Raw genomic sequence first — 19,080 nt, 5'->3', positions numbered from 1 at the left:
ATCCCCTCCGGGAAATTCTCAGGGCAGTTCCCAGAAGAGCCGGCTGGCGTAAAATTCGCTGAATAATATTACCTCCCGACGTAACCTAACTTAACCTAATGTCACCGAACCTGACGTAACCTACCCACATCCGGCCCAACTGCAACAAACCTAACCTAACCCAGGGCAACGACTCCGAACACAACCTATATTAAACTTAATACAACCCATTCTAGAAACTCTGTGCCGCGATCTCGTCATATAGTAATGACAAGAGTGAAAAAGACGCCTTAACAAAATCCCGATGAGCGAAAACTTCAAAAATTCCGAAGGGCAAAAAAAAAAAACTAAAAACTTCCGCTATGCCGGAATCGAACCTGAGCCTTCTGGTTTAAAAGCAAGCGCTATACCACAGCGCCACAGGAGCAACGGCAAGACGGGTTTTTAGAGAATATTTGTCCCTTAGAATCACCGGGTGGGCTGCTTACCCAATCAGAGACGAGTGCCGTGAGAAATTTCTGGTGGTGATTCCCACGGTTGCCGTGATAATAGACAGTACCTTTTTTTTTTGTATTTAGTCGCTCTGACACCTATGACAGAACAGTGTCCCTACATGCTTCGCCATGTATACCCTGTTCACCCGGTACTTCTCTCTCAATTGGCTGTGTGTTCGTCCCCAGCACGTACACACTAAATCCCGATAGGGCGTCTTCACCACAGACCTCCATAATGGCCAATCGAAATGGCTTAGTGTGCAGATTCAGCGAATGCCGAAGCCCAACATATGATCTGACTGGAAAATAGGTGTGCGCAGATGCATCACGCAAGGCGTTCGAGGCGTCTTGCATTGCGCAAGGTCCCAGAGCAGATGCCCTTTTTTCATAGGGCGGCGTACTCACTCCTGAGTACACTCATTTGTCCTCATTTGCACTCGAACTCACAAGTAAGTACGATGATGAGTGAGTACAGACCCAGACGAGAAAAGTCAGTACGAACCCAGAAAAAAATGTGAGTACGATGATGAGGGAGTACAGACATGAGTATATGTACTCGAGAATACAGTACTCGCGATTACAGCACTCGTGGGTGCATTACTCGCGAGCAAATGTACTCTTGAGTACAGTGTTCGTGAGTACAGTAATCGCGAATAGTGAACTCACGAGTACATGCATTTGCCCGTAGTACCCATGAGTACTGTACTCGCGAGTACATACCTCCGAGTTTAATCATGCACTCTAGTAGCGACATGCATGCATGAGTCTCACGCATTTCGCGACATCCTTCAAACTTCGGCTCTCTCCATTCCCTGTCCCGCGGTGTTGCCGCTCTCGGTAACTACTCGTCACGGTGCTGCCATAGAGGACGTGAAAGCCCAAGCAGGCAGTTAATAATAATAAATTCAGCGCTATGCCGCAACCACCGTGCTCATACCGAGGTGGGAGTTCGGAGACGTTCCGGGGTGGCACAGGTAGCATCGCTAACATTTGAATAACTCCACAACCCGTGGGCCCACAAATAAGTGCAACCACTTGCTGTGACCGCCTTAGCAAGAGCTACCTAGATATGTAGGCGGCTTTTATGCAAAATATAAGGAAATACATAACTTGCGAAAGGCTAATGAAAGGCTTGCGCAAACCTGCGAAAGGCTAATGAAACTGCTCAAACGCAAACCGCACCATGAGCAAAAACAAGATAAAAACAAGGAAAAAGTAACAGCCATTCCATACGTGCACCGTTTATTACATAGTTTAAAGAATGTAGTAGGAAGATACGGGGTAAATGTCGCATTCTCAGCCCCACTCAGGCTTAGCCGTGTTTGCCCGGCCATACAGAGAAAGATAGCAAACAAACAGAGAAAATCAACTACAGGCTGCAGCATCAACCACGATGACAACTTTGTGCCCTGTCGTACGGGTGTTGTGTACCGGTTGCCCCTTGATTGCGGAAAAGTGTATATTGGGAAATCGGGTAGATGTGTTAACACGCGCGCCTGCGGGAAAATTTGAATAATCTGACAAAGGACACACTTATCAGCGCACTGCCGAGCATGTGGCTGCAAGCCGTGTTTTGATGAGTGCGACATTTTGTTCACACATAAAGACCAGCTGACACGAGAAGTTGTTGAAGCTTATCATATCAACAAGAGGCGACCCGGATGCATAAGCCAGCCTTCTATGACGCTGTACGAGGAGGAAAAAGCTTTCTTAGATGCCACCTAACTCTGTGAGCGGTTATCGGGCCTTTACGCGGTTTTATCAGAAATTTCAAATTTTGTTGGTTTTGACCACATCAGATTGCACGTGTCGGCTATAAATTTGTGATCCTTTCCAATAAAATATTAGTTGCCAGCCACCAGCCGTCTTCTGAATTCCTTCTGCGTCCCTCGTCGTTTATTGCGCTGTTACATTCCATCATGAATACGTACCAACTTGCCCAACTTTCCATCTCGTTGCAAGGAAATACAATTTTTGAACCACTGTCGCGATCCCAAGGTTTCAAGACTTTAGAGAGCCCAATGTTGCCTACCTTTCATGCAGCCCTGCCAAAGGCCACCGTTGTTCCGATAAACAGTTCTTCGTCATAAAATAGTGCTAAAATTGCAAGAAAAGAAGCTACCTAATACACTTTCAGTCGCCTTTTTGAATGGCTGTGCTTCAAACTAGCCTTTATCGTAGCTATACACTTCAGCACAGCATCGGCTCGCGTTTCCAACGGCCAGACGTCAGTGATCTCTCATCAGTAAGCTAGCGCCTCAGCTTATTCCTTCAGAACAGCGGGTGTAAAAAAGCAAAACCGAAAAACGCCGGCTGGAAATCATTGCAGGAGTGCGCGGCAACGTCGTCACGGGAAACGTCTCTCTCTTTTTCTCTCTTTTTGTCTGGCTCAGATTGAATTATTCGAGCTGTCGAAACTGATTAACAGAAGTAAAAGAAGCTAAATTCGTGCAAATAACACGACAGGGATCGAGGAAACGTTGCAAATAGGGGGAAGCTTGAAAGAAACTAAAAGAAAGCGAGCCATCAGCAAGGACAGCATGTAAGCACTCCGCGACGAGCAGGGTAACGTAATGCACAACTTGGACGAGATAATAAAGGTAGCAGAACGATTCTACACCAGGCTCTATGCCAGCGACGTTAGACCAGGGGAAACTACCGAGGATACAAGCTAAACTTGCCATGTCCCACTGGTAACTAAAGAGGAGGTAGGGAAGGCTCCCAAAGGTATAAAAAGAGGAAAAACTGGAGGGGACGACGACATCACCGTGGATCTTTCGAAAAAGGGTGAATATATTGTACCGGAAAAGCTTGTTGTACTATTTTCGGAGTGCTTGAAGACTCAGAATGTCTCCATAGCCTGGAAAACACCAACATTATTCTGATTAATAAAAGGAGCTCAAGAATTACAGGCCCATTAGCCTGCTCTCGGATGTGTAAAAGCTCTTTACCAAAGTTATAGTTAGCCGCATGGGTGACAGCCTGAATATTCAACAACCCCGAGAGCAGGCTCGCTTTAGGAAACGGTAGTCAACCATGGATCCCATCCATGTTGTCAATGAAAGGACAGAAAAATCCGAAGAATACACTAAACCCCTTGACATGGCATTCGTATACTACAAGAAAGCGTTTGATTCCGTACTGACAACAGCCGTGCTAGAAACACTAGAAGACCAAAGAATAGAGGAGACCTACATAAGAATTCTGGAAGACATATATAAGGAATGCACGGGCAGGATGACCCTTCACAAGCAAAGCAATAAATTCCCGATCCAAAAGGCAGTAAGACATGGAGGTAATATCTCGCCAAAACTATTCACAGCATGTGTGGAGGGGATGTTTAGAAAGCTTGACTGGGAAAACAGGATTAAGGATAAACGGGAAATACTTGAGCCATTCGAGATTTCCGAACGACATAGTTTTGCTGAGTGAGACTCCAGAACACCTGTCAACAAGGTTGGGGAACTACACTCAGAAAGCACGATCGTGGGCTAAAAGCAAATATGAAGTAATATAAAGTAATGAGGAATAAGCATGCCAAAAACGTCCTCTTCAGCTTAGGAAACGAAACGCTAAAAGAAGTAAAAGAATACAACCACCTCGGACAGATGCTTAGTGCTGGTCCAAACCACAAAAGAGAAATTGGGCGCAGAATAGGTATGGGTTGTGGAGCACTCGACAAGCACTCCCAAATAATGAAAAATAAGCTACCTCTATCACTCGTAAAAAAAAAAAAAAATGTCTACAACGAGTGCATACTGCCGGTTATGAAATATGGAGCTGAAACTTGGCGCCTTACTAAACAACTAGAAAGCACGCTTAGGTCGGTCTAAACAACTAGAAAGCACGCTTAGGTCGGCTCAACGGGCCATGGAACGAATAATGTTAGGAAGAACGTCCAGGGAGAGGAAGCGAGCTACCTGGGTCAGAGAACGAACTAGAGTAGAATATATCATAGTTCAAATAAAGAAAAATAAATGACCTTGGGCTGCGAGACGAACCGACAACCGGTGGACAAGTAGGGTAACAGAGTGGATACCAAGAGATAGGTCCAGAAAAAGGGGAAGGCCATTAATACGATGGAGGAATGAAATAAAGAAATTTGGGGGTAAACTGTGGACTCCAGCAGCACAGGACAGAATCAGTTGGAAGTCACAGGCCTTCGTGAAGCAGTGGACCAGAGTATGCTAATGATGATGATGATGACTTTTGAGTATAGATTGAGTAGAGCCCAAGTGAGTACGGATTGAGTACGAATGAGTAGAGATTGAGTACAAGAACTTGTGGGGACACATGAGTTTGAACACAAGCGAGTACGATTACAAATGAGTATTCCATGAGTGAGTACGAGGGATTTTGAACACAGTACGAGGTTTCTGAGTTTGAGTTTGAGTGAGTACAGCGTGAAAGAAAAAAATTGTGATTGAATTTGAATAAGTTCTTTCTGCATTGCCGACCTATGCACCCTAGGCCACTTCGATTGGTCATTCTGGAGTATTGTGATGAGGATACCCTACGGGGACTTAGAGTGTGCTTTCCTTCCCACGCTTAAGCCGTAATGAAAAGGGGAAAGGGAAATTACGGAAACTTCCATTTGCTCGAAGTCAAGGAGTAATGAGAGAAAAACAATACTGCGAGTAAATTAAAGAATTATGTCAGGGAAAACAGTGCAAGGTTCCCAACCCTGTTAGGAACATACACCGTCGTCGTCCTCGTTCGGCATATTTTTCCCGTCGCCCGGAACTTTCGCCGTCGTGTATCCGGCGCCGGCTTTACTCGCGTGCTTGTCAGGTGAGTAATGTGTAGTTCGAATACGGAACTACACTGAGCAGGAAGCCCACAAACGTCATAAGGTGCCTCGAAGCGTGTACTACATCTGTGGCTCCACGTGTCCTGCAAGAAAGAACTTTTTAGGCGCCAAAAAGAAAGAAACGTAAGGGGTGGAAGGCATGGAGCGCGGGGAACCAAGCGACATGAAACCGCCTGGTCTGGAATAACCACCCGCCTCCACGAGCATCGGCAGTACAGGTGGGGCCATTCTCCTGTAAGCGTTGCAAAAATAAAAATATTTCTACGCAGTAAACATGGTTTCATGCTACGTTCTAGCGGATGCCATCAGTGCGCCAACCTACGTCCTTCCGCCGGGCATTAGTTCCTTCACTCCGCCCCGAGGCGAGCAGCTGCGCTCCAGTTCACGTCGGCCATGGAACAGGTGCCGCTAGTACTATACGGAAACAAGCAGAGGATGCTGTATCAAACATGGTAGTGCAGCCACATAACCTGCGTTCTAAGGCATAGCGGGAGCGTCCAAGTGCGCATTAAGCGTTGAAGTCCGGCGAACCCGCTATTCGCTCCTATTTATCTGATATGTGTTCGCCTTTTTCTTGAGCAAGTCACCGAAGTTGACGTGCAAGCTGTCCACTGCAGGTAACCGGTTTTTCTCAACCTTCTTCCCCGTACATTTCCTGGTTTTAAAGACCAGAGTCGTTCTTGGGCTACTTAAACGCGGAAATTTGTCTGTCTGTATGCCGCCTGTGCGCCCCACAACTCAGCCGCTTGGCCTAAAGTTAGAACTACTCTTGAACTAGCCGTTTATGTAGTCAAAACATTTTCTACCAACTTGTTGTTGTTGTTTGTTCGTTTATTTAATAGCCTCAAGGCTTAGTAGACTCCAAGCGGGTCCGATCTATATCCAGGAAACTAGGTTGGCCTCCCGGATATAGTCCAGTAGAGAACGGTAGGCAGGACCATGGAGCCACCGATGGTAATTCGTGTTTTGCTGCAAATTTAGGCCTGCTGCCATCAAACATTTTCTTCAAATGTCCTTAGTTCCAGGGCATGTCCATATTAGGTGTTGAAGGTCTGCCGGAACCGCTTCCCCACAGCAGGTTGGACATTTGACATGTCCTCAGTAGTCCCCTTTCCATCCACTCGTGCGGGCAGGAGTAAGAGCCACGCCCAGTCGGATCCTTCGTAGTACAACCTCCTCCATCCTGGTAAGATTGAGGGGGAGGAGAACCGAACACGGAGGTATGAGAGCACGCGTTCGGCGTCGAAGATCCTCCTTTGCAGCCATTCTTGTGGCCCATGGGTCACTTGGGAGCCGGGCGGGGAATGATGGGGCCGGGCAGTTGTGTGACAGGAAGTCAGCCCGTTCATTTCCTGCAATACTGGTGTGACCAGGAACCCATGACACAACCACATTGGATGGCATTTTGCTGTAAAGCTTGTGGATGCGTTGGTAGATGATGGGGGTCCGCGCAACCTGTTTCAAATAGTGGATCACTTGCGTAGAGCCGGTACGAAGATTGGTGGTATTTAAGTCTTCATTGGAAGCGGCTGCACATAGTAGGGCGTCGTGTATAGCCTGCAATTCCAGCACGATTAGGGTGCTTGTGGCAGAGGCGTAGGTAATACGACCTTCGATGCTGGGATGAGTGGGGCTGGTCCACGCAGTGACTCCATGCGTTCCTGTGCATGAAGCGTCGGTGTAGAGGAGGCATTGTTCATCTGGTCCCGGGTGATTTGGGAGGGGAGAGAGCTGCGCTTTACCCTCCTTGGTCCGCCTTCTCTGCAGATGGCTTGTTTTGCTGGAGGTTATAATCGTATAACCCCAGGGTGGAAGCTCATCCTGACTTTCCGGAGGTGCCAAAATGCCCGGATTGAAGTGGTCGTACAGTGCATGGCCGTTCTGCAGACATGCATACTTTGACAGTCGCACAGCTCGGCGTTGATTTATGAGCTCGTCAATTGTGTTGAGCTGAGCTTGTTCCTGGAGGACCGGTATCAGGGTGATGCGAGGGAGACCGGTGATGGCTCGCATGGCTTCTCTATTAATAGCTTCCAGTTTAGCGTGTTTGGATACGGTTAGACGCTGAAACTGGGCTTCATAAACCAATCGTGGTTGGAGCACAGCGCACGCCAGCCTACGAGCGACCTCAGTTCTTGCACCACCCGCTTTTGGTGCGATGCGGCGATTGAGGCGAATGGTATTTGCCGCCGTTTGCCTCACTGCTTTCAGCCATGCTGTAGTGGTACCAGCCTGGTGAATATGCAGGCCCAGAATACGGAGCTCTGTTGCTTCAGCAAGCTGATGAGCGCCTATGCGTATAGATGGAAGGTGGACGGCGAGCTTCTTGCGGCCAGCTTTGTTAGCGACTGTCATGTACTTCGTCTTCTCGGCGGATACAGTTAAACCAACCTTCGCTGCAAGTGCCTGGATAACTTCAAGAGCCTTCTGCAGCGCTGTATACTGCATCTGTACGTTTTTGTGCGTCGACCATACTGTGACATCATCCGCGTAGATGAGGAAGCGTGTGTGCTAACAACTAAATCTGGAAGCATAGTTCGTATTTTTCGACATTCTTCAGCAATTAGGTGTGAATCAAACATTTTTGAGGCAAAACATGAATGCATAACTGGCGCATGCAGTTTTTTTAATTAAAAATACGCGTGGGCGCAATTTTAACGATAACAAACAGAAACATGCTCATTGAAAACAATGTTTATGCTCTAAAATACTAAAAAGGGCTTGCGCCCGAGCCTAGGGTTCGTGGCTCGTTCGCCAGGCGCAAGGGCTCACCTTTTCTCAACAGAAGGAACGGCCGCAGTGGAAGGCGGGGAAATTGAATTAACTTAAGAAGACCTCCATCGCGTTTCCGGTGGGAGCAGCGAGACTGAAGAAAAAGAGCGTGGAGGGGGGGGGGGGGGGGGAGGGCAGAATAATGCCGGTTGCGTGGCAGGGGCGGCCGATGGCTATTGTCGTTCGGCGACATGTTTCACCGAAGCGAGCAGATACGCGGCCAATTCTGTAGCGTAAGCAACACTGGCCGAGGTTGAGCAGTTTCGCGTGGCTCCTGGAGAGCCGTGCTGCGCATTGGCGAGGAGCAGTGATGTCTCACGGCGCACAGCTGGTGCGCCGGAGCTGCCGCCGCCGCGATTGGATTGAATTAGATTGCATTGGATTGGATTGGATTAGAAATCGTTTTAGCAGCAGTAAGCGTCATAATCAGCTAATCCTAGACAACCAGGAAAGCTAAGAATAACCAGCTCAACCTTAGCTCACGCTACGTACATCCTGGCATAGCCGAGCTAAGCCACTGCTAATTTTTTGTTTGGATTTTAAGTACGGGAATCAGTATAGGAAGACACGTATGAATGGTAGCAGGTCTAGAACCTTCTATTTATTACAGTTAAAATTTTTACGATACTTTCAGCCAGGTCTGCTATGTAAAATGCTTAAAATTTTATCAACCTTTACACCTTTCGTAGTAACAGCAACAAATGTATGGCCCCGTGAAATCAGCAAGTATTAAAGCCTCTATGTAAGCCTTTCCTTGATATAAGAATGATGTAAGAATAAAAAAATTGCTCAGAGTACTTTGAATTCATCTTCCTGTGTGAGTGATCAAACAGCGGAGCGAGAGTGAGCGGAAGTGGTTTCATCTCTCGCAAGCGCCATCTAAGACCCCGCTGACTCAACTTGCGCAAAAAGGCTTAGTCTGCGTTACTCCGTGAGGAGGTGCGGAGCACATTTTGAGCACGGTTGTGTATCCGGTATAAATAGGGCTGCCAAGATTATGAGTTGGTCATGTCCCAACTTCTAGCTTCATGCACAAACAAATTTTCGAAACAATAGCCGGCACTAAGGTTCTGAAGATTTTCCAGCAACTCGAAAGTGCAGAGGGGCCGCAAAGCATAGGCCCTGCCCCACGTGATAAGCGATGCGAAGAGGGGACTGCGAGAGAAACTTCGGGAGAAACTTCGCAAACATGCTGTTAAGCGAATCAACAGGAGACCGTTCCATCCCGGTCTCTGCCCCTTTGCCTGTAGGCCCTCATTTTAGATGGTGATGTGCGCAAGTTCCCAAGCTCAATGCAAAGACATCGGTATTCCTCGACCTCGCACAACAGGCACCAGGCGAAATTGGTGCAGGTTATTTGCCATCTTTAAAGGCGTCCAAATGTATAAAACAGATTTAAATAAGTAATCAATCATACTGGTTTCCAATGAGCTAAACACTATAGAAAATGGGTGCAAGGGTGTTCGCAGCCGAGCGATATATAGGACAGCCTTCACTGCGGCAGAGATGGGAGCAAAAAGTGGTGAGAGACCGAACTTCACCACTCAGCCAGACGTTGAACAGCTGCGACGCGGTCGGACGCCACGCAAATGCCACAATAGCATATGATCACCCGGACCTGATTAAGTTGCAAGCGATGTTATGCATGAGCTACATTCAGGCAGCATATTGAAGGTTGCGGTACAACGGCGATTAATATATGAGTGGCGGTCGCGTTGCTCTTGCGCGAATACGCATAAATATGTACGGAGAAACCGGCAAACAGAAAATGGGAATGACTGGGATTAAGTTTAACGGCCTTGGCGCAGCGTAGCTGCGTCGACCACTTGTGTTCCAGAATACACGCTCTCTTGCAGACTACGCGATTCACGCGAGTGTGACGGCTTTCGTGCAGGTTGGCGGGCCAGCACCACACCTGGTTCAGTTTGGAGAAAGGAAGCTGTCTGCGACGGGCTGTGATAGCGGTGTAGTACGCCATGAAGACCCCGGTGCTGGTTGGCAGGAGAGGCGGGACGGACTCTAACGACTACGGGTCGAGCAAGGTGCCTCCCGAGTTCCTGGGAGACTTGTGCCAGGGCCAGGAACGGAACGGAAGCGGGACGTTGAGCAAGAGTCCCGTTTCGGACACCGGTGATGTAAAACCCGTCAAAAAAATGACGCGGTTTATCTGGATATTGCCCCTGATCCACTGCGAATTCTGGATAGCCGCGGGATTTTCGCTCCTGCAGTCGTTCTACCCAGCGCTGGTGAGTAGAAGGGCGACTCATCTGGGATTTTTGTGCAGAATACTAGTTTGCTCTAAACTGCGACATGTTCACTTTGAAAATATTCACAACGAAGAGGCCTTGACATTAGTTTTGAGCAAACTGGGACGAATAATACCCGTCGCTTTCTCGACTGAACGGGCGATACATTATGTGTGCGAAGACTCAAGTTTAACCTAGGACAAACATTCCGGTGTAGCTGTGAGCGTTGTCACTATCATAAGAACAAGGTTCTGAATCCCGCATAAAGAAAACAAGCATAAGAATTTATCGAAGTGATTTGGTCCTTCTGTGGCCGGCCTGCTGGTCCCAAACATCCACAGCGAATACCTCGTGGACCTTTACTTGTTACTTCCGCTTCCTTTCGGCGCGAAACTCTTCGATTGCTCACAACTGCTTGGTTGTCTATGCGTATGTCGAGATTTTTTTACATCTTAAGAATATAAGTACAAGTGCTCTGTAGCCTGTAAAAGGGGCAGTGCCTGTTCCAGGAGCTGAGAGTACGAAGCGGGTGGCATTTTATTGTGGTTTCAGGGGGACTGTCACCTTGAGCTGTAAAAGAAGTCTAGCCCTGGTAATTCACCCATGCGTTAGCCAAAAATTAAAAACCGTCCCACTCAATGTGAAAGCTGTAGGAAGATCAGAGCAGTGATTCTACATAATGGGCTGCAGCGCCGTTATCCGCTGCATTTCAAATGTCCCGTCTTCGTAGTGCTTCTGCGGGGCCTCCTGCCTGAAACTGCGCCAGAGGGAGTTCTGTTTTATTTTAGCGCTTGCTTTAATTTCGTATGCTAGAGCTGTTTTGCATTATTTCGAACGCATAATTTTTTTCTTGCGCGGCTGGAGCCTTTCTGCGTCATTTCAAACGCGCCGTTTTTTTCTTGCGCGGCTGGAGCCTTTCTGTGGCATTTCGAGCGCGCCGTTCTTTTCTCGCGCGGCTGGAGCCTTTCTTCGGCATTTCGAATGCGCCATTCTTTTCTTGCGCGGCTGCAGCCTTTCAGCATCATTTCAAACGCGCCAATACTTTCTTGCGCGTTCGCTTTTTTTCGCTTAATATCGTAAAAACCAACTCAACGAGCGTTCCTAACTAAATGAACGCGGAGGATGCCCGTTATATACACAGATTTTGCCTGAAATGCACCTGAAGTTTTCTTTGCGCTAAATAACGGGGAGATGCATGACAAGCGCCAGCGGTCCAGGGAATTTGAACAGTTATTACTATTTAAACCGCGTGGTTTTCAATGTTGCACCGTGACTCCCTGACCCCGGTACAGAAGGCTCGACTTGGGTCCGTTATCTCGCTGCGCCGCCTGTATCCGGCAGTCGTATCGACGTTAGTCAGCTAGGATGACAACGCGAGCCCATAACATGCTGTGCACTTGAAAAATCAAAGCCGTTCCACTCAATGTGAAAGCTGTCGTAAGTGCAGAGCAGTGATTCGCCATAATGGGCTGCAGCGCCGTTATCGACTCTCTGCTGCGTTCCATATTTTCCCGCCTTCGCAGTGCTAGTGCGCCCCCTGACTGAAACTGCGCCAGCGGGAGTTCTATTCTTTTTGCGCTTGCTTTAATTTTGTACACTGGAGCTGTTTTACGCTATTTCGAACGCGCCATTTTTTTCTTGCTCGTCTGGAGCTTTTCTGTGGCATTTCGAAGGCGCCATTTTGCGCGGCTGGAGCGTTTCTGCGGCATTTCGAACGCGCCATTTTTTTTTTCTTGCTCGGCTGGAGCCTTTCTGCGGCATTTTGAACGCGCCATTTCTTTCTTGCGTGGCCTCTTTTTTCTCTTACTATCGTACATATACATACATAAGAAACTTTATTTGCATCAGTCAAAAGCACAGACTAACTTCCGTGGCCCCCCATCAGTCGGCCGGGATCCCTTGGGATACGGCGGCTTCTACGGCGAGACCGATTACTTTGCGCTGAGTGCTTGAGGTCCGGCTGAGTAGTAGGACCTCCCATGATGCAGTATTTTTATGAGGTTTGTTGTGAGAGGGACACGTCCACGCCATGTGGACGATGTGCGACGCCGTTACAGTTCTTGCATCTAGAGCCGTATACTTTGGGGTGCCATTTGCTGTATAATAAACGGTTTGCGAACACCTCAGTTTGTAATTTCTTCCAGTAGACCTCTCCTTTCCTGCTAAGCTGTGGATTAGCCGGGGGAAGTACCTTACGTGCTAGTCTCTAATGTTGGGTAATTTCGTGAAAATTTCCAAGTTCGTCTACTCTCGGGGATGGTTGTAGAAACGGGTCTAGGGCATCCTCGGCGATCGTCCGGAAAGTAAAACCTCGGGCGACCGCATGGGCCTTTTCGTCCCCGATGAGACCCCGATGAGCTAGAGCCCAAATAAGCGTCACCTGTTCGGCTGTCACTTTTGCATTCTCGAGAATTTCCCAGGCAGCGTTGGAAATCCTGCCTCGGTCATAACTTGTAATGGCTGACTTAGAGTCGCTAACTATCACCCTCGTTCCTGGCTTAGTCAGCGCCAGGGCGATGGCACCCTCCTCTGCTTCTTGCGTGTCGCTACTAAGTATTGTGCAGCATGAGTGCGGGACGCCGTCTTCTGTTACTGCCACTGCTGCGTAAACTTTCTTTCCTATGTGTTCTGCGGCGTCGGTGTATAGGACGTCCGGCCTGCCTCCGTATCTGATTTGCAGGGCGATGGCCCTGCTCCTACGTCTGCCCTCGTGATATGCCGGATTCCATAGAGATAATATACTGACTCTAGAGGGAAAGCGCGCCGCTGAGCCAATGCATTGGAACCGTACGACACACAGTGGCAGACATGATACAACGATTTGAAGGTTGCCAGCTGAGTTTTTGCTTACTAAAAACGGCGAAAGCAATGGGTTGTAATCTGGCAACGGGCTACTGTGGCGTTTCCGCGTCCGGCTAGCGAAGCATGCCGGGATTAATTGTAACATGGCGGACCGCTGGCCAGGCGGATTTTATGTAGGCGGCGTCGACAGCATTGCGTAGTTTATCTCCTGTGGGTAGGTAACCGACGTGTTTTCGGTTTGCGTGCGACTTATATGTACTGAGACTATTTGAGCAAGATGTGGCAACGCTCACACAACATTTGCGCGCAAGCTCGAATGCGACTGATCGCATGCGCGAGGACGTCAAGGAATCAGCTGATCCGTACTGGGGCGCACAGAAAAATGAATCTCCTTCATGATCTCCGTGCATTTTTGCGCTGTGCTGCTTTGTTTGCCATTCTGTGACATTTTGCGAGTCGCTCAATGCTTTTCAAATGAAGTGAAGTGGAGAACTGTGGCTTTGTAGCTTAATGTAAAACCTTTGTTGACACACACAAAAAAAGAAAAACGTTATCGCATGGGCCAACGCTGATATTACCGGTGAGTCGCGGCCCTTTGAAGCACGGGAACGGAAGAGCGCGGTCGATCGCAGGCCAACGGAGTGGCAGAATGCATGCCAAGGGAGTATGCGAAATACAGTCAGCGACGTGTCCCGTTTTCTTTTCCGTCTGTATTCGTCAAGTTCTAGCTGCTTTCCAGCACTTCAAAGGGAAAGCTTGCGGGACTGAATGGGCAGTAATTTGCCGCACAGAGCGCGCGAGGAGAGAACATTGACTTGGTGACTTATTGTGATTGATTAAAAAAGAAACCGCATTTCGTTACCAATTTTTTAGTTCTACCTTCACGAACGTTTGCGCGAAAGTTCGAAGCACGGAGAGCTGTAAGAAGTTCTATGAATAAAACAACTGGAACCGAAAAATTATAAAAGTTCCTTTTATTTCTCTTCCAACAGCAACAATCGCTGGCTGCCACTCCGTAGCCTGTAGTGAACTTGCGGTCGTCAAGGTCAGATCGGAATCGCTGTTTCGGCGTCAGTTCATGGGCAATAGACAGGGTTTTTAACGTGAAGAAACGAATGATAGCCTCGCAAGCGCCCGGGGAGGCACTTGCTCAGCGCGTGCATCCGAGTTGTACCAGTTGTACGCGTTTTGCACGCACGCAGATCTGAGCTGGATACTGCACACACACACACACACTGCGCAAGTCAGGCGCAAGGGCCTCGCCACTTCCTAGCACACTTAAAGAAATCGAAACCAAAACTGAGCTACGCACTTACTTTTTGTTCGCATATTAGAGCTTAATTACACTAAAAGTTTTTTTAGAGCTAGTTTTAATTACTGAGGCAATTATTTGCAACTGTTTTGCTTCAGTTCTTTGTTTTAGTTAAATAATTAACGAACAACTCTTTACAAAACTGAATGCAATTGATCTGGCAACCATGGGAATTGTATCATGTCAGCGCCCACGATTCGTACGGTCTCGGAGCTCGCTTTACCCCCCTGCCGGATTCATGTTCCTGAGTAGGGGCGATATCGTTAGCTTTTCTACAACATTCTTAGGAAGGTCCTTCATGTCCTTAGTAATCTCTCTAGATTTGTAGCCCAGTCGTTGTAGTATTCTCCAACCTGTTCTATTGCCTAGCAGTCGTTGGTGCTGCGATGCCTGGTCGGCTTGATGAGCTCGTCTAGGGTGTTCGAGACGCCAAGGCGGAGTATCTTGGCCGTCGAGGTGTTCGGGGGGAGACTCAATGCTCTTTTGATTCCTTTTCTTATAATAATGTCAAACTTTTTTTTTCTCTGCCTTGGTGAGTTTCAGGAACGGGGCAACAAACAGAATCCGGCTAACGCCAAAGGCCTGAAACTGCCTGAGGACGTTTGCTTCCTTCATCCCACCATGTTTGTTGGATTTGCGTTTTAAAATTCTACAGATTTGCCCTATACTGTTGTCTAGTTTCCTAATTGTCTCTGTGTTTTCGCCATTTGCCTGGACGTGTAGTCCGAGTACCCTGATGCGTTCTACCCCGGGTTTCGGTCTTTCGCCGGCTCTCAGCATTATGTCATAATCGTTTCGAGAGGCCTTCCTAAAATTGTTTGGAACAATGAACAGTGCCTCCGATTTTTCCGCAGAGCATTTTATCCCTATTGGCTCTAGATATTTTTCAACCTCGCATATGGCTTTTTGGAGGACTTCCTCTATGTGCCTTTACTATCGTAAAAACCAACTCAAAGAGCGTTTCTCAATAAATTAACGCGGGGGCTGCCGGTTATATAGTACGCAGATTTTGCCTGAAATGTACCTGCAGTTTTTTTTTGCGCTAAATAACGGGGAGATGTATGACGAGCGCCAGCGATTCACGAGGTTTGAGTGGTTATGACTATTTAAACTTTGCGGTTTTCGAAGCCTCAGCGAGTCCCTGACCCGGGTACAGGCTCTATTTGGCTCCGTTATTTCGCTGCGCCGCCTGTATCCGGCAGTTGCATCGACTGTTAGCGAGCTAAGACGAGCCCATAAAGTGCTGTGAACTTAAAATGGACTTTACGTCCGCTGTAAAATGTCTAGCCGTTGGCAAAAAAAGCAATTGCCGCACTGCTGCCTGGGTCAGGAAGGCAATGCTCCCGAGGAAAGCAACGCACGAAGATCGGCAACCACCTATACGGGTCACTGGGAATCTTCCAGAACGATATGCATCAGTTCCGTAGCTGCCAGAAGAACCAGTATCTGTGTAATGCTTAAGACTTCGTGCATACTGCGCGTGAGTGCATGCCGACGAGCTCGCACTAGATCTAACTAGTAGATCTAACTTTCAAGCTTCGAATGGGTGCAGAGAGTTTGTAGTTGCGGCTTTTTGTTTCTTATCGAACTTTTTTCGCCAAGCGTGCGTATTCCTACAGAAAAACTTTCGCAAATTTGTCAAATTAATTGTGGACAGACGAAAGCTTCTCTATGAGAGCTGTGATAGACATCGCTTAATTTCAGATGCGTAGTTTCAAAAGCAACACAGTGCAAAATTTCGGGAATACGTGATTGCTGTGGCACATACCGCAACAAAATATGGAGGGCTGGGTGTAACCGCTGAGAATGTACCGGAAAGATACGCGATAAATAAATAGGAAGGTCTAGCCCGTTGCATATTCAGAAAGAGAGAGAGAAAGGTTTTTAGGAGAAAAAAAGAGGAGGAGAAGGAGGAGGAGGAGGCAAAAAATCTAATAACAAAACCATTCTGCACCCCGCACTGATGATGGTCATGAACCATATTGGTTCCTTCATCCAGTACGTGCCGAAAACCCGAAAGTCATCAGTGTTTTGGGATTGAGTGTCAGTGTAGGTGCTAACATCTTCTACTGGTACAACGAAGTTGACATCCAAGCACCGAGGAATTCAGTGATTAAGAAGCGAGTCTCTGTTTTGGTGTGTTAACATCACCTATATAGCAACAAAGGGTCGTAATTCAATCAATAACGGGACATTAAAGGGGGAATAGCTGTTGGATAGAAATAAAAGAGCACGCGTTGCGTATTTCTTTGACAGTATGATCTTCATTTAATGACGCAATGTTTGCTGATAAATAAACAATCAAGGCTGGCATTTACTTTTCCTGTTTTCCTTCTTTTCTTCTGCCGTTAAAGGGCATGTGACAAAGCGCTCAAAGCTAGCCAGGGCCCAATTCTCAGGTTTACTAGATAGTTGCCCTCCTGGCAACAGCAGAAGGGCAACTGTCTCTTCCTTGGCTCTGTTTTTAGTTGTAAGGATTCAAAGCAAACCAGTGTCGCTTCCACGCTACCTTGTGATGGCGGCGAACAGGCACAGTTGATCGTCAAGCCCCGCCTCTCTGCCCCCCCATTAGTAAAACGTCTCGGTGAGGTAGTGCTGCCTGGAAGAATTTGTAGAAAAAGAATTGGCCGCGTAACTGCTTGCCCCGTTGTAAATTTCGTCAAACGTAATACAGTCTCCAACGTACTAGTTTCCTCCCTCCCCATCCTGCCCCTCAGGCGCTTGCCGTCCCCTCTCGCTCCACCTATGCGCAACACAATGGCGAGCTTCTCTACTCAATTGAATTTTCCCGCGCTCACACTGTCTGCATTCCATTTGGTGGGGGGAGCGTGCAACTTCTCTCCCTTTTTTGAAGGCGTTTTTTTTTTTAATTTTCCTATCGCACAAACAAATCCGAACGTCCGTTCCTAACTAAACAACGTTGCTTCTGTCGGTTTTGTACTGAGACCTTGCCCCTAACACGCTTCAGGTTTTCTTGGTGCTGCATAAAGTGAACATTTATGACCCATTCCGGTGATTTGTAAGTTGAAAACGGCGTTAGATATATATACACTTCTTTTTGCAAATTTTTTAAAACTTTCTGTCGGGCTGTTGAATCAGGTGGCGGACAGACAGACAGACAGACAGACAGACAGGCAGAGAGACAGGCCAAAATTTTCGCGATTACGTAGCCAAAGAAAGACTATCGTCGTTAATACACACGCCATTGGCCATCAACTAAGTTGAAGGCCGCCGCGTACCGGAATGGTGCGTTGTTCAGTGCCGTAATAATTTAATAATTTCCCGTAGGCACCGTAGTCTCTAGCGTCCCCCCGCATGGCCCGTTTGAGTGATTTTACCGCAAGCCAAAACATTCAAAAAAATTGAAACAGAAACATAGCACGCCGCCTGTGGCGAGGCACCCCACTTCATAACATTTTCTACACTAGGTTTGTGGCTTGGAAAAAGCACGATCTCAGCGAAAATTCCCGCACGCATTTATTTTACATTCAGATGTCTATGACTTAGTGCTTATTTTTCAATAATAGTAGTAGTAGCAGCACCTTTATTGGCCCTCTTTACCAATAAAGGTGCTACTATTACGACTATTGGAGAAAAACGTTTAGACAATCTCCGGGAATGCCATTTCGTCATTTGCAAATCCTGATGCCGCCATTCTTAGTGCGGGAAAGTGAGTGGCCTAGCGACACCTGTTTCACGATTTTTTTAATGGAGGGTGGGGGGGGGGGGGGGGGGGGGGCTAATGGGAAAGTGCTGCTTCCGCAACAAATGCGGACGGTAACAGAGACATTAATAGCATTTTACGCAAAACATTGGTAATAACTTAATAAGCCAAAGTATGAGGGGTTTAAGAACAATACTCCTGCATTTAGGCAATGATCTGTAATTTTAAATTTGAACGCAGTGATCTCGGTGGAGGAGGTAAAGCAGGAAAAATGTCTTGATGAATGATTGCGTAAATGGAGCTTTATTTTGCGCACTAACTTAGGATTCGAAACTGGGGAATACACTCACAAAGTTTAAGTACATTGATAAGTTTTTTTTTTTTCATGGACGTTTACTAGCCTGAGATATCCCGTACAACTTCTATACGCCGAGTTATCGCAGAAGGCCTTCTCGGAGGCTACGCTGGACGATGAAAGGAAACACTGTACTAATTAAGACGAGCAGCAAGACGTGATGGGGTGGCAACAAAGCGGAAATTACCCGCGGTGTGAATCAGTGGCTAGGGTGTTGTGCAGCTGAGCACGAAAACGCGGACTACATACTGACTGCAACACCCGTTTTTCTGATGAAGGGCAAGCACGACAACGCTGCGGTGTTTCGGAACGCGCGCTAAAGATCCACAAATGGTCCGTATCAGTCTTTCCCGCGCCGAGGTGCACATGTGCACCTCGGCGCGTGAAACATCACTTTGTCGGTGATGGAGCGGAAATTACAGTCCTTACCACTTGGCTGCCGCATGCCAGGGGGCTATCTGATTGCGCGCCGACGTCATACCAGCTGAACGGTTTCGCCAACACCGGAAATCCGCCCGGCGATTCTAACGCCGGCTCCATAATTTCAAGATTTTAAACACGTTGGTGTTAGGGCTGATGTCAACCACTATTTTAAGTCCTTCCGAAAGCCGCGCTGCTACAATGGTCCGAAAACGCTGGTCGACCA

General features: G+C 47.7%; 1 protein-coding gene across 1 annotated transcript in view; it reads left to right on the top strand.

The window, feature by feature from the left end:
• Window positions 1–5,648: 5,648 nt before the first annotated feature.
• LOC144151450 (MFS-type transporter SLC18B1-like) overlaps window positions 5,649–19,080 on the top strand; it is a 48,415-nt gene continuing 34,983 nt past the window's right edge. Inside the window, exons 1-2 of the mRNA XM_077682502.1 lie at window positions 5,649–5,900; window positions 9,950–10,301. Coding sequence (XP_077538628.1) covers window positions 10,032–10,301 — 270 coding nt within the window. The 5' untranslated portion in view covers window positions 5,649–5,900; window positions 9,950–10,031. The remainder of the gene's footprint in view (window positions 5,901–9,949; window positions 10,302–19,080) is intronic.

Source organism: Haemaphysalis longicornis, unplaced genomic scaffold, assembly GCF_048455015.1.
Source record: "Haemaphysalis longicornis isolate Haplotype H1 unplaced genomic scaffold, Haemaphysalis longicornis Haplotype H1 scaffold_9, whole genome shotgun sequence".
In the NCBI taxonomy this organism is placed as follows: domain Eukaryota; kingdom Metazoa; phylum Arthropoda; class Arachnida; order Ixodida; family Ixodidae; genus Haemaphysalis; species Haemaphysalis longicornis.
This window is presented reverse-complemented; position numbering and strand designations above follow the sequence as displayed.